The sequence below is a fragment of the Coffea eugenioides genome, chromosome 1 (assembly GCF_003713205.1).
Source record: "Coffea eugenioides isolate CCC68of chromosome 1, Ceug_1.0, whole genome shotgun sequence".
NCBI classification, from domain to species: Eukaryota; Viridiplantae; Streptophyta; class Magnoliopsida; order Gentianales; family Rubiaceae; genus Coffea; species Coffea eugenioides.
The window spans coordinates 38,016,696-38,030,196 of NC_040035.1; the positions used below are offsets into that span (position 1 = coordinate 38,016,696).

A 13,501-nucleotide genomic window follows, 5' to 3' on the forward strand; every position below is an offset into this window, starting at 1 on the left:
CTATTAGACATCATATTATTATTTATTGGCCCTGTAGCATGCAATTAATTTCATCAGGATGAATCTGCTATTGTATATACTGGTACTTTGAGAGTAATTTCCTTTTTGCAGCCTATAAATAGCTTTTAAATTTTCTGGAGTTACTTGAGTATTTGTTGCTTGTTGCCTGTTTAGTTGGTTGCTTTTTCTTGGGCCAGCAATGGTACAAATTTCTACAGCTTAAACTAGCGAATAAGATGGACTTGCATGACAACATGAGATTTAATCATGTCAATAAGTTGTTTTTTATCGCCAATATCTGGTCTTAAATGTTTGTTTTCCAGATGAAGATGTCAATATCTGTTTACATATGAGTACAGTTTGTGTTGTTTGACCATTTCTTTTAGCTGTAAAAACACTGGTTCTGGATATTAAGATGCTTTTTTCTTCTATGCACAACCCTATCGGTTCGGTCCAAGCAATGCCAAATGCTAATGTGTCTTCACCGTGATTATATACCATGCCAAATGCTAATGTGTGTGCTGAATTGATTCGTTATATACTATGGCAGTTTGACATGGAATTGACTGGAAATAGCTATCTTGGTTGAATGTGGAATTTTTCGTTTATTTCTTTAGCTCATTTTTCTGTTTTTTATAGCGCAGTGGTAATTTGGTGCTTATTTCCAACATGACTTATCATAGCCATACATTCTTCTGTCCACAGGTTTATGCCGCCGCGCACTAGATCCATTTCTAGAGGTTTGTTTTGTGGTTTTTTTTTTCAACTTGCATGTCGGATAGTTAAGAAATGGACTAGCTAATTTTCACTTTCGCTAACAGTAGCAAAACTCTTACTTCCTGATCCTGTTACTACTGTTTGGTCCGAGTGTGGAGAGAACAACTTACAGCTTTGTATCACCAATTACTTCAAGGTATTCTATAACCAGTCTCTTTTGCTTTTCGGATATATAAGAGTTAACTATTTTGTGTGTCCTGAGTTGGGATTGGCTGTCCTAGTTGTTCTTTGCTATTATTTACACGTGATTCACCGGTGTTAATACTCCTATTGCTATATATGCAATAAGAGAATCCATACATAAATATCTGTATAAGATTTCTATTTACTTTCATTGGGGCTATAGATAAATTACTGTTTATTTTTTCTTGGGCTATACATATAAACTACTTGCATTGGATGCTATAGATGCCTTTCAATTTCTGTTTAGCTTAATTGCCAAGTTTCGCTAATCTATTTTCCCTGCATAAAGTGTAAAAAATCAATGGCTGGTAAGGTTGGTTCATCAAGGCAAGGTCGCGCCCAATTTCCAATGGAGCGAGAACTTGAATTTGCGGAGTACTTGGTTGAAATTAAACGGGATAATAGAATGAACAAGGGCAACTTAAAGAGCGAGGTCTTCCCGGCAATTGTTGATAAATTTGCCAAAAAAGGATGCCACTTTGACAAAAATCAAATCAAGGCGAAGTATTATGCATTAAGGCATCTGACACAAGAATACAATCGCATGCGATTGAGGGTGACTGGGGCCGGATGGGATCCCCTCCTCCAGACTGTAACCATGGACGAAAGCAAATGGCAAGCTATTATTAAGGTAGAAAATTAATTTTTTGTATTTCATTACATAAAGTGAAATGGCAAGCTATTATTAAAATGGCAAGCTTATAAAGTGAAAAAACTGTTTTTTTAACATCCTCTAATGGTACATTTTTGGTGTTAAATGTGTAGGAGAACCCATCTTTTGAGACTTTCCATAACAAAGATTGCCGTGTCTTCTACATGTTATCGGAGGTGTTTGACAAAATGGATGCCCAAGGCCGATATGCAAGGGACTCAAATCAGCCACCAGTTGACATCAATGATGAGATAAGGGTGAGGCAAAGTCAAGCATTGAACAATATGGGTGGCCAGAGCATGGAGCACGTGGACCTGACTGATGAAATGATCTCTCCTATGGCTCCAACTGGAAAATCAGATGCCAAACATTCAAAAAGCAAAGGCAAAGGGAAAAGGAAGACTCCGGAATCTTCATCCGGCAGGGACACCGACCTCCCGCCTGGTCTAAGTCGCACCTCCTACAATAATGCCATATCTTGGATGGATGCGACATTTGCTTCCGATCGGAACACCTCCCAGACCGTAGATGCCCTAGCACCCCCACCTGCTGCTACTCCAGCTCCTCCTTCTCCGATTTACGTGGATGATGACCCTTTCAGCCCTCTAAAGGCAGATGCAGCCTTAACCAAAATAGAAGGCTTGCCCGAGAAAGTATACATTAAAGCAGCTGTGAAGTTGGCTGATTCCGCTGACCATCGGAAGATGTTTTTGAGTCAAAAGAGTGAAGCTAGGATGCGGTTATATGCAATGACTATTGGGGGGGGCGAAATAGATGATTAAGACCTGCATGTGCCTCGAGGTTCATCACCAGTTGGAAGGCCATAAGTTTGCATGTTTTAATGTAAAATATTTGTATTCGTGGTTGTACGATGCAGGTTTTCCCTGTTGGGAAACGAACTTGCTCTGTGGTTGTCTTATTTCATAGTTTGGATCATTTTAAGACGATTTGAGAAACTTTCAGTATTTCGGATATGCATTTTTTAGAAAATTAATAATAAATAGGATTTCTACTTTAATATAAGCGTTGCTTCACTAGTTCACATATTCTTAGCTTTTCAGCCATGAAAGGCCTTATCCTGTACTCTATTTCCCCATGCAGGTGTTTTGTCTATACAGAGGATAAATGGCTAGCGCTCCGCCCAATTTTGGAGTAAATTTAGATGACCCAGAGGATGCAAGGAGAGCCGCAACAGCTGTGTTGATTCTACAGTGGCACTTTCAAATCCATCGAGTTCCAAGGACAAGGCAGCTAGTCCATACGAGTGCTATGACTGGTCAGGGTTGGGTTGAGGACCTACTGGGGGGAAAGTGCATTAGGATGCTTAACAACATGCGCATGGATGTGGCCACATTTATTCAACTATGTCGGATAATGCGAGAAGGTGGATACATTATTGAGGGTCCCTGTGATAAAGTGACAGTAGAGGAAAGCGTAGCAATTGGGTTATATGGGTTGAGCCATGATTTGACACAAAGAGTGCTAGGTGAACGATTCCAGCATTCCACTGAGACAATTCATCGACATGTTCGCCGTCTATGCCAGGCCTTAGTCCAATTAGCACCTATTGCACTCCGACATAGGAATACAGATACTACTCATCCTCGGATTCGGAATAATAGACGATTGTATCCTTGGTTTAAGGTACGTGGCCGAATCTTAAAACTCATAAGTTATATTAGATAGATAATTTACATTCAAATGCAATATGTAGGATTGCATTGGCGCTATAGATGGAACACATGTATCGGCAAGCGTGCCAAGAGGGGAACAGGATGCCTTTCGTAACAGAAAAGGCACGCTTTCACAGAATGTTTTAGCTGCATGTGACCACGATATGAGGTTCGTATATGTCAGAGCTGGCTGGGAAGGAAGTGCCCATGATAGCCGCGTCTTATTGGATGCTCTTTCCAATCCGGATGCAGCATTTCCCGTACCACCGGCTGGAAAATATTACGCGGTTGATGCAGCCTACAGACACATGCCAGGATTCATGGCGCCTTTCAAGAGTGGTCCAGGAGGGAGATCACAGACTGCACAGAAAGGATTATTTAATCGCCGTCATTCTTCGGTTCGGAACATAATAGAGAGGACGTTTGGGGTATGGAAAATGAGATTCAAGATTTTGGATGGACCAATGAAAAACTATCCTATTGAGGCACAGAGGAACATTGTAGTGGCATGCTGTGTACTGCACAATTTCATTAGGGAGATGCAGCCATACGACGTCTACTTGACCGATGAAGCGAATATGGAAGGCGCAGATACCGAAGGAGCTCAAATGCAACAATTCCATGTTACTCCAGAAGCAATCCATGATTGGAAGGAATTACGCAATGCAATGGCTGATCACATGTACTTTCATCGAAATGAGTAGTATATGGTTGCCACGCTTGATTTCCACGTAGCCCTAACTAATTTCAATTGTATAATATGACTCTTTTTTAATATTTGGGATGAATATTTGGTACTGTAAAAATTTAAGCCTTCTGGTCAAGGTTGGGTTAACGGATTCCTTTTCCACTTGAGTGAATGTAATATTTTCACAACTTGTCCAAATTATTTTGTTATAACAAATTATTTGCATACAGGTGTGAGAATTTATATTACTGTGAAATATAAGAAAAGTTCCATGTGTATTTTTTTAAAAAAAATTTTAGAACAAAATCACCATAAATTCTCACAAAATCTAAGGTCCGGCAAAATTGCTTTAAGGTGACAATTAAAAAATGAAAATAAAAAATTGATCTCAATACGATCCTAAATCACGTCTACAAAAGGGGTTATGGATAAACTTAAAAATCGATCGGGAAGGACGTCCAAAATTTAGACAATATGATTCATTTATTACTACAATCAATCTAGTTCATTCTCCTGATAAGTTCATTGATATAGTCTTCACGGTTGCCAGCATCGCCTAGTGATTTCTCTTCTTCTTCAAGCCACTAAGAGGTGCCATAAGTTTGAATGGCCAGAGAAAATTGTTTGCTACTAGTTAAACTGAGGTCTAACTGTCAGGATCTCATGGGCAAGGTCAAATGCAGCTAATACCATGTTTTTAATAAGCCCGTTCAATGATTGAGTTGTCAATTAATGCAATTCTCTGCTTGTTTACCTTGTCATAGCCTCTCTTGTAAATCAATTCCTTAACACTCTTCAAGTTGGGTATCCATAAGCAACATAAGGCTCAAGTCGGTGTAGCATATTCAGCATTGCCTTGTTAACCTTTAAGAATACACCATTAAATATCTGTCTCAGGTGCAGAAGCTGCAAAATCTTCTTAGTCATTGGATGCATAGCATTGATACCTCGAATGCGAACAATGAAAAGCAACTTGGCTTCCGGGTTGAAAAAAATGTAATCCTAATTTTGATACAGTAAGAGCACAATTTTTGGAAAAAGGAACAAAAAAATGTAGGGAGGAGTTTTTTTTATAAAAAAAAATTTGTAAAAAAATTGCTACACTTTTTGTAATTTGTAAAAAAAATAAAAAATTGCTACAGTAAAGTTTTTAAAAAACTTTATACAATAGTAAAGTTTTTTCTACTACTTCTACAGTGATCTACAGTAAAGTTTTAGACAAACTCCCAAAAAACTCAGGTTCCAAACGGGCCCTAGATTTTCTAACAAAATCGATTGGTTTAAACTATGATCATGAGCAAGTCATAAATATACTCCTAAAAGCTAAGTAGATATAGAAAGCCGTGTCGATGATATCTATCAAGTTGTAAATATCTTTGAATTTCCTCCATTTGATTTACATTTGAACCAAAGGTAAAAGATTTGTGGGTAAATATCTTTGACCATAGTGTGATACAGTCAAAACAAAATATTTTAGTAATAAAAGATACCTCGGGGGCAAGTATAAACTTATATAAAGTCAAAACAAAGTATTTTAGTAATAAAAGATACTTCGGGGGCAAGTATAAACTTATAAACAGATTCTCTATCCTCTCTTTTTGACATATTTATCAGTTTTAGTTTATGTTATAGGATAACAAGATGGTTAGAAATCTTTTATTTTTTTCAACCCAATCACTTTTTTGATTTCGAAAAAACTTTCTTTATCAATATACTGCTTATTCTACACATATCTCCATTTCATAATGAAGAATTAGAATACTTAGGATTCGTTGAAAAAAATTGAGAATTCACTCATGGGAGTGAAAGCTTTTCTACAACAGGCACTAATATATTTTTAACATCTAATTAGATCAGGAAATTATTCTAAATTCAGAATAGAAGCTCGTTGCTTTATCTTTCCCTATAATTAATTGAAGCTGCAAGACCCTATCCATTCCAAGAATTCGAACTCAAATTTTCTTTTCTACTGATCCGGTAAAAATGAAACTTTCTTAGAACTCTCCCTCAATCCGACATGCTATTTTTTTCATTCATTCCCTTTCAAGATTGGTTGTGGTCTTCCAAACTTTACTAATGGTATAGATGAATCCTTTGCTTCATCTAAATGTGTAAAAGATGCTAACTGTACTTAGACCTATTGAATTAGCAACCCGAAGAATAAATTAAAATGAAAAATAAATAATAAAAGAAATTAAAAAAAATCAATAAAATGTAATATATATATATATATAATATTAAGTGTATAGATGCAATTAGAATGAAAACAAATTCAACAAAGGCATTAGACAAGGCAATCAAGTGTTCAGCTAACAAATAAAAAAGATTTTCTAATGCATTCGAAACAAAAACATAAAAATGAAACAAATAGAGTCAAATGAAAGTACAAGAAATTCTCAAAAAAAAAAATTGATAAAAACAAAAAATAGATAAATATCAAAATTTATAGACCGACCCCCTTAATTTACCTTTTCATTTACTTTTTCAATCAATCAAAAGACCTTGCATATAATATAATAGAACCCGCAGTTTGAAAGTGAAAAAAACAAACAAACTTAGGGCATGAAACTAAATAGATTCACTTGACTTATTACAATGAATTATATTTGTTCGATACACTATTGTCAATATAAATGTTGCGAAAAGAAAATATGGAAAAATACAATAAATTTAATTGACAGTTAAAATACAAACTGATCAAATCGTTGGATTGACACTGGTTATCTAAAAAATTCTATTCTACATGTGTAGATGAGGAAATAAATAAGGACGTGGTGAAAAATGTATTCAATAAAAATAAAATAAGTAGAATAAGCAAACTTACCTCGATTCCCTCTTTCTTTATTATAAGACTTTGCCACATAGAATATGGGAAAACAATAAAAAATAGATACTAATAGGACGGGAAGAAGGGTAGTGACTTTTCTATAATTTATTGAATCTTTCTCTATTTTTTTATTTACCCCCTTTTTTTCATTTCTTTCTTTAATTGAACTTCGTTTGATTAGGGCGAAGTTCCATAAAAATCCCCACATTTTTTAAAATATGTTGAACAATTCCTGTAGGCTGAGCACCTTGTTCAAGGAAATATAGAATAGCAATAACGTTTAAATAAGTTTGATTCTTTATCAGATCATAAAACCCACTTTCTACAGATCTCTTCCTTCTCTTCGGGATCGAACATCAATTGCAACGATTCGAAAGACAGCTCATTGAGATAGATGTAGAAGAACAATACCCCTCCTAGAACATATAGGAAGTTGTCTCATTGTACGGCTCGAGAAAAAAAATAATTTGATTCGAAATTTTATCTATGTATTGAATTCTAGTAAATTATAAAATGGTGCATAAAATCATCAAATCAATTAGACTATCGTTTACGTCTTTTTATTTTCTTTTTCATTCCTGAAAATAAAAAAGAAATCATGCATACTTATAACTCAAATTAGATAACTTTTAAATAGCTCAAAAGAAAATTGTTAGGCAATTTCATTTATTGAGTGGTCTTTACCACCTTATCTGTCTCCTTTAAAATTTTTATTTCGTATCTTAAGATACTAAGTTGGGCTCATTTATTGAGACAATTTAAATGGTGTTTCCTTGTTTTGAGACCCTTTATCAATCATTGGCTTTAGACATTCCTGCGGTCTTTCTTAATCCTAGGCTATCTTTCAAGTGTGCGACTAAACCATTCAATGGTATGGAGTCAAATGCTAGAAAATTCATTTCTAATCAATAATGCTATTAAGAAATTTGATACCCTTATTCCACTTATTCGCTTTATTCGATCATTGATTAAAGCAAAATTTTGTAACCTATTAGGACATCCCATTAGTAAGCTGATTTGGATTGATTAGGCAGATTCTGATATTATTAACCGATTTTGGCATATATGCAGAAACCTTTCTCATTAGTATAGCGGATCTTCAAAAAAAAAGAGTTTGTATTGAATAAAGTTTATACTTTGACTTTCTTGTGCTAAACTTTGGCTCGGAAACACAAAAGTGCTGTGTACTTTTTTGAAAGGATTAGACTCAACATTTTTTGAAAAATTCCTCACGTCGGAAGAAGAAGCTCTTTCTTTAACCTTCTCAAGAACTGCTTCTATTTGTTGGGGTAAGGGGTATATAGAAATCGAATTTGGTATTTGGATATTATTTATATCAACGATCTCACCAATTATCAATATTTTATCTCGAGATCTTGTAAATGCCAATTTTCCTAAGGGATAATAAATTTTTTTTACTTTTACTATTTTGAAATATTAATGTAGCGTGTAATGTAAATGTAATAAGGGATAAATCAAACAATTATTTTTTGAAGTTTTTCTAAAGAAAAAAAAAGAACTGATGTCTACATAGAGAAAGCTGCGTGCAAAAAAAATGCAAGCATGGCTTGGGGAGGGATGTTTACTTTTTTAATTCAACAAAGAAAATTTCTACTCCATCTGACTAGTTTTGGGTTCGAATCCCGGGCAACCCACTGTTATATTAAAATTATATGTATAGAAATCCTTATTTGATTTTTGTAATCCAACCTTATTTTATTTATTTAATTTTTTTTACAAAATATTAGAATAGATCTAGATCGATATTGGTTGACACAAGTATATAAGACGTGTTATACTGTTGAATAACAAGCCTTCCACTTTCTATTTATAGAGAATTTGTGTGATTGGAAGTCCCTGATGATTAAATAATTAAATAAACCAAAATTTTACTATGACTACAATTTTAGAGAGACACGAAAGCGAAAGCCTACGGGGTCGCTTCTGTAATTGGATAACCAACACTAAAAATCGTCTTTATATTGGATGATTTGGTGTATTGATGAGTCTTTGAAGGTTATTCACCTGGATGAGAAAAATGTAGAACCTCAATTTAGAATGCTTCATAAATTTAGGAGTAATCCATTCTCAGTAGTGGATGTTGGTCTTGCTTTTATCATATGTGGAGATGAAGAAGGTGTTGTCAGGATCTGAAACTTTTCAGGCCTTGGAGATTGAGCCATGTCTTAAGAGGCTTAAGGTTCAAAAACAGAGTAAGGCGTGCATGAGCTTCAAATATAAGTGGGCTCAAAGACTGGCTGGAGTGATCAATATGCAGTAGCTGCAAAGCACAACCAAATTGGTGGTGACAGTAACAACTCACATAACAAGAGTAAGGTGACTGCGAAATTGAGAGTTTAAAGAGAACTTTTTGATTGTCTCTAGTATCTGTTATGTAACTTAGGTATAGTCTAGTGTCAAGGTGTCCCTTGCCATTTTCTGTTATAAATCCTTCTTCTTAGATATTAATTAAATGGTTGCTTTCTATTAGCCAACTGCATGTTAGCTTTATCCTTAATTTCTTCCAACCCTTTTTACTTATAAAGTAATGCTTTCATCTTATCTTTGATGAAATGTTAGTATGCGATCAATTAGTATGCGATCAATTTGGCATACCATTTTATGACTGTATAATTGACCAATAACTATTTCGAGTACAGTGCTGGCAGGTTTTACTTTCCTTGCTTTTCCTATTTTGACAATTATTTGAAATTGGTATTGGTATTAAAATGTAAAACCTGAAAGTTTTACATAAAACACAAGAATTATGCTGGCATAATATCTTAAATACCAATAAATAAGGCATTTGTGCTCAAGTTCTCAATCTTTTTTACTGCTTGGGCAAAAAGAGGTGCAAAATTTTGAGCATTGTTAATGGACATAATATGTTTCAAGATCTAGTTGTCTGGATCACCATACGGTTGGTGGGAAGAAAAGGTTGAAGATAAGCAAGAGGAGTAATCATTCATCTGCAATTTCATGATCTCACTGCATGGACAGAGGCTCTAGTCATAATTTGTGAATGTTGTGATCTAGATCCAATTGACTTGGAATTTTAGATGTTAGTGTGTAAACATTGCAAAGCCTGACAAGCTGTATAAACAAATTGAGTTTTGTAGTTTTGGACGCTTTCAAGCTTTGACCTAATTTGATCAATAAAAGAATTCATTTGCAAATTTCTTTGAGTACTAGACATAGTAAGTTAATAATTGCTGCCTGCTCCCTCCTCTACTTCAGCTTCTACTCTTGCTTCATTTGCTAGGTTCCACTACCTAAAGCTTCACCTTCATTGTGTCCCCTGAGAAGTGGAAAACATTCACTTAAACATTAAGAAAGACATTTAGTTGAGCAAAAAAGCATGTAACAAAAAGAAATATTAATGGCATGTTTTTTACAAAAGGTAGAGCATTCTATTATGACACAACACCTCTATGCAATTTTTGGAGTCAAAAGGTCACTATTACAAAGTTATTATGGAATGAGAAGGGAATTCATTAATTGACGAATGAATGTTCTAACAACTTTTCTCTTGGACTCAGTGATATCATGTTGTATTCTTATATACTCTCGCCATTCTTTTGGCTAGATATTTATGTGTATAGGACACTAATTTGCAGTGCTTTTGATTCATAGCAAGACAAGCAGTAGAATTTCTGTTAAATGGGTATGAGACATCAGAAGAAAAGCTTAGTCCTTTAATACAAAAAGAAGGCAGTCTAGAAAGTACATGTTCTCAATACTTTGACTGCATGTTCTTTATTATAATGGAATTACACATCTGAGCACAATTTCATCATGTATATAGCAACCTATCTAGATTATACCTTATTCTTATCTTTCAATAAAAATTATAAGCATTGAAAATGAAAAAGAAATGGAATCTTCTTCCTGACTGATCAGAAGCTGCAAAAATGTCTCTTATAATCTATGTACCTGATTTGGCTACGTGTCATATCATCTTTAAGTTGGTTGATTTCCAACCTAATAGTGTTCATTTGTTCTATCCCAAGTGTACCAACCTTGTCTAAGATGTTCTTCTAAAGAAAATGTTACGGTGAACTAGGGATAGATACGGGTCGGGTACCCGTCCCGAATGGCAAATGGTTGACCCGACCCTAATATGTTGGGTCACTATTTTTTTTACTCTAATTCGCTCCGTTTGTCCTCAAGTACCCGAAAAATAGGAGCGGGTCATAGGGTACCCGCCCCTAATTAGGAAGTTGAACGGTGAATTTGCATCCTAGTGTTACTTCATCAATTGGCCAAGTAGAACGGTGAATTTCCTCATAGTTTTACTTCATTAATTAGCAAGCTAAAATGTTAATGGAACTTGTACGAGGGGACATAGGGAGGAGAAAAACAACCTTTTATGATCATTTTCTTCTTGTATATTGTCATCAAAAACTTTAAATCAAACCTACAAGCACAAAATACATGGGGTAATCTTGGATTTCATGAGTAATAAATATTTTAGGTCAGAAAACCCCTTATTGCCAGCTATCTATTCTTGTAAAATGAGATCTAGCGAATGAAGTATCACCTTTAACCTTTTTTCAAGAATGGTCGGAAGAGAAAGTGAATTACATAATCTGCCCTCTAAAATTTATGGATTCGTCCAATTCAGGTCGGCATTATACTTGACAACTTGTACAGCTTCTGTTTGACTGTTTGAGACTTGAGAAATCCAACGTCTCGCTATTGAATCTTTTGCTTAAGGCTTGAGGCTTGAGATGGCCAAGAATCTTTTGCAGCTTTCTTTTGAAGAGAAGGAGAAAGGGTGAAAAGAGTTGCCATTGCCCGTTGCGGCTAGAAGGAGTGTCGGCCGCTGAAGAGTGAAGAGTTCCAAACTTCCAATTGAATGAGTGATGCCTGATGGATTTCAGGTTAGGGTTAATAAATTAAAAATATTATAAATTTGCCCCTATATTTTTTAATATTTATATAATATACCCCGGGTCGGGTACCCGCGGATTTTTATTTTTATGATCCGTATCCGTATCCGAATATTATAGATACTCGACCCTAGCTGCTCCGCTGATAAAAATTGGATCGGATATCCTAATTTTCGGTGCGGGTCGGATTGGTCGTGAACTTGGGTTGTCTTTCATAGGGATAGTAATCCCTTTTGCATCCAATAGCGCAAAAGAGTTCTCAAAAAGTTTTGAAATTTCGTCACTCGAATTCAAGTTGACTATTAGGCCTTGATCAAGCCCAAAAACTTCTGTAAGAATTCTTTCCACATTTGATCGTAGCTTACCAAGATATAAAGGGCTAGCTACAGTGGGAAGATCCTTTAGGATAAAGTAATAAACCAAAATTTGTAGAAGATAGTACATAAAGTTACATCTCCAGTTTTGCCAACAAGAATTTCTTGTATAAGACTCCTCAGTTGCTCCTCTTTCCTATTTAGAGCCTCTGCCAGTTAGGATAATCTAACCACAAGACTATTACTATTAATAAGACCATTTCACGATAATTTACTTAAAAAATTACTAAGTGTTACTCCTAAAATATGTAAAATAACTTGTACGTCCATTTATATGACCTCCTTCAGCGTCCCCCATAGGGATGTAATCGAGTCGAGTCGAGCGTAAGTATCGCTATACTCGAGCTCAACTCAACAATAGAGATATATTGCTCGAACTAGAGTGAGTAGTAGAAATAGAGTTCGGACTCGAATTTGAAAAATTGCTTGAAAATTCGAGATCGACTCGATTTTCTTGTGAGTATGATCGAGCTCAAGTCAATCCTTGTCCACTTCCAGAATTGTAGAATATAATTCTTCATGCAAAGTAGATTGATGCAAGCCCAATTTCTTGATTTAGAACAGGCTATTAGCAATTGAAACAAGTTGGAACATTTGCAATTCGTCACAAGAAAGGTCCATATCCCATTATGCAAAAAAGAAATTAGGAAAACAGTTGTAGAAACTAGAAAGTAGAAGTTATAAATTGAGCCTGTCTGATCAGTGATCACTGATAATTACATTAACATTTAATAGCCAAATAGCTAGCATCAAAATAATAGCCCAAAACAAGAGTAATTTACTACTACAACAGCCTACAACTTGCAAGTCTTATACAAGGCAATATCTTAATAGCAAGCTGGCACCAAAACAATTTCAAGAATGTAAGTGGCAATAAACTGTCCAAAACAAGAGCAATTTACTAATATCAACCTACAACTTGCAAGTCTACACAAAACAATATCTTAACACCAAGCTAACACCAAAACAACTTCATAGATGAAGCAGCAAATGAGCAAAAATAAAGGCAGCAGTAAGAAATGCCCCCCGTAAAACAGCCATCCAATCCAACCATCTAACCATGATCAACTCATATCACCAAGACATTTAAATATTTTTTTTAACTAAAGGCACATGTTAAAACAAAATTGAATGACTAAACAAGTAAAAATTTAGAAATGATAAACCTGAATCACCTAACTACACCCAAAGTTGGATATCAAACTTGTGGCAACTCAATTATGGTACTTTTTGACTGATGCATCTACCAAAAAAGAATACTCATAATTTAAAAGATCAAAAAAATAGAAAATCAATAACATAGTAATGAATAGTGAAATTTAAGCATATAAAACTCACTTTTGATTTCTTCTTGATCCCATGAAAACATCTACACCAATCTCCACCACACATAAGGACTTGAACTATTTTCGGAGCCAGCGTAGCTCGATAGGGA

At 35.1% G+C, this 13,501-nt stretch overlaps 1 protein-coding gene across 1 annotated transcript; it reads left to right on the forward strand.

Annotated features, from left to right (window-relative positions):
* The first annotated feature begins 2,737 nt into the window (after nt 1–2,737).
* LOC113771928 (putative nuclease HARBI1) lies at nt 2,738–3,989 on the forward strand. Its single transcript, XM_027316478.1, has 2 exons — nt 2,738–3,256; nt 3,327–3,989. The coding sequence occupies exons 1-2, from the start codon at nt 2,738–2,740 to the stop codon at nt 3,987–3,989; spliced, it is 1,182 nt and encodes a 393-aa protein (XP_027172279.1).
* Nucleotides 3,990–13,501: the final 9,512 nt, after the last annotated feature.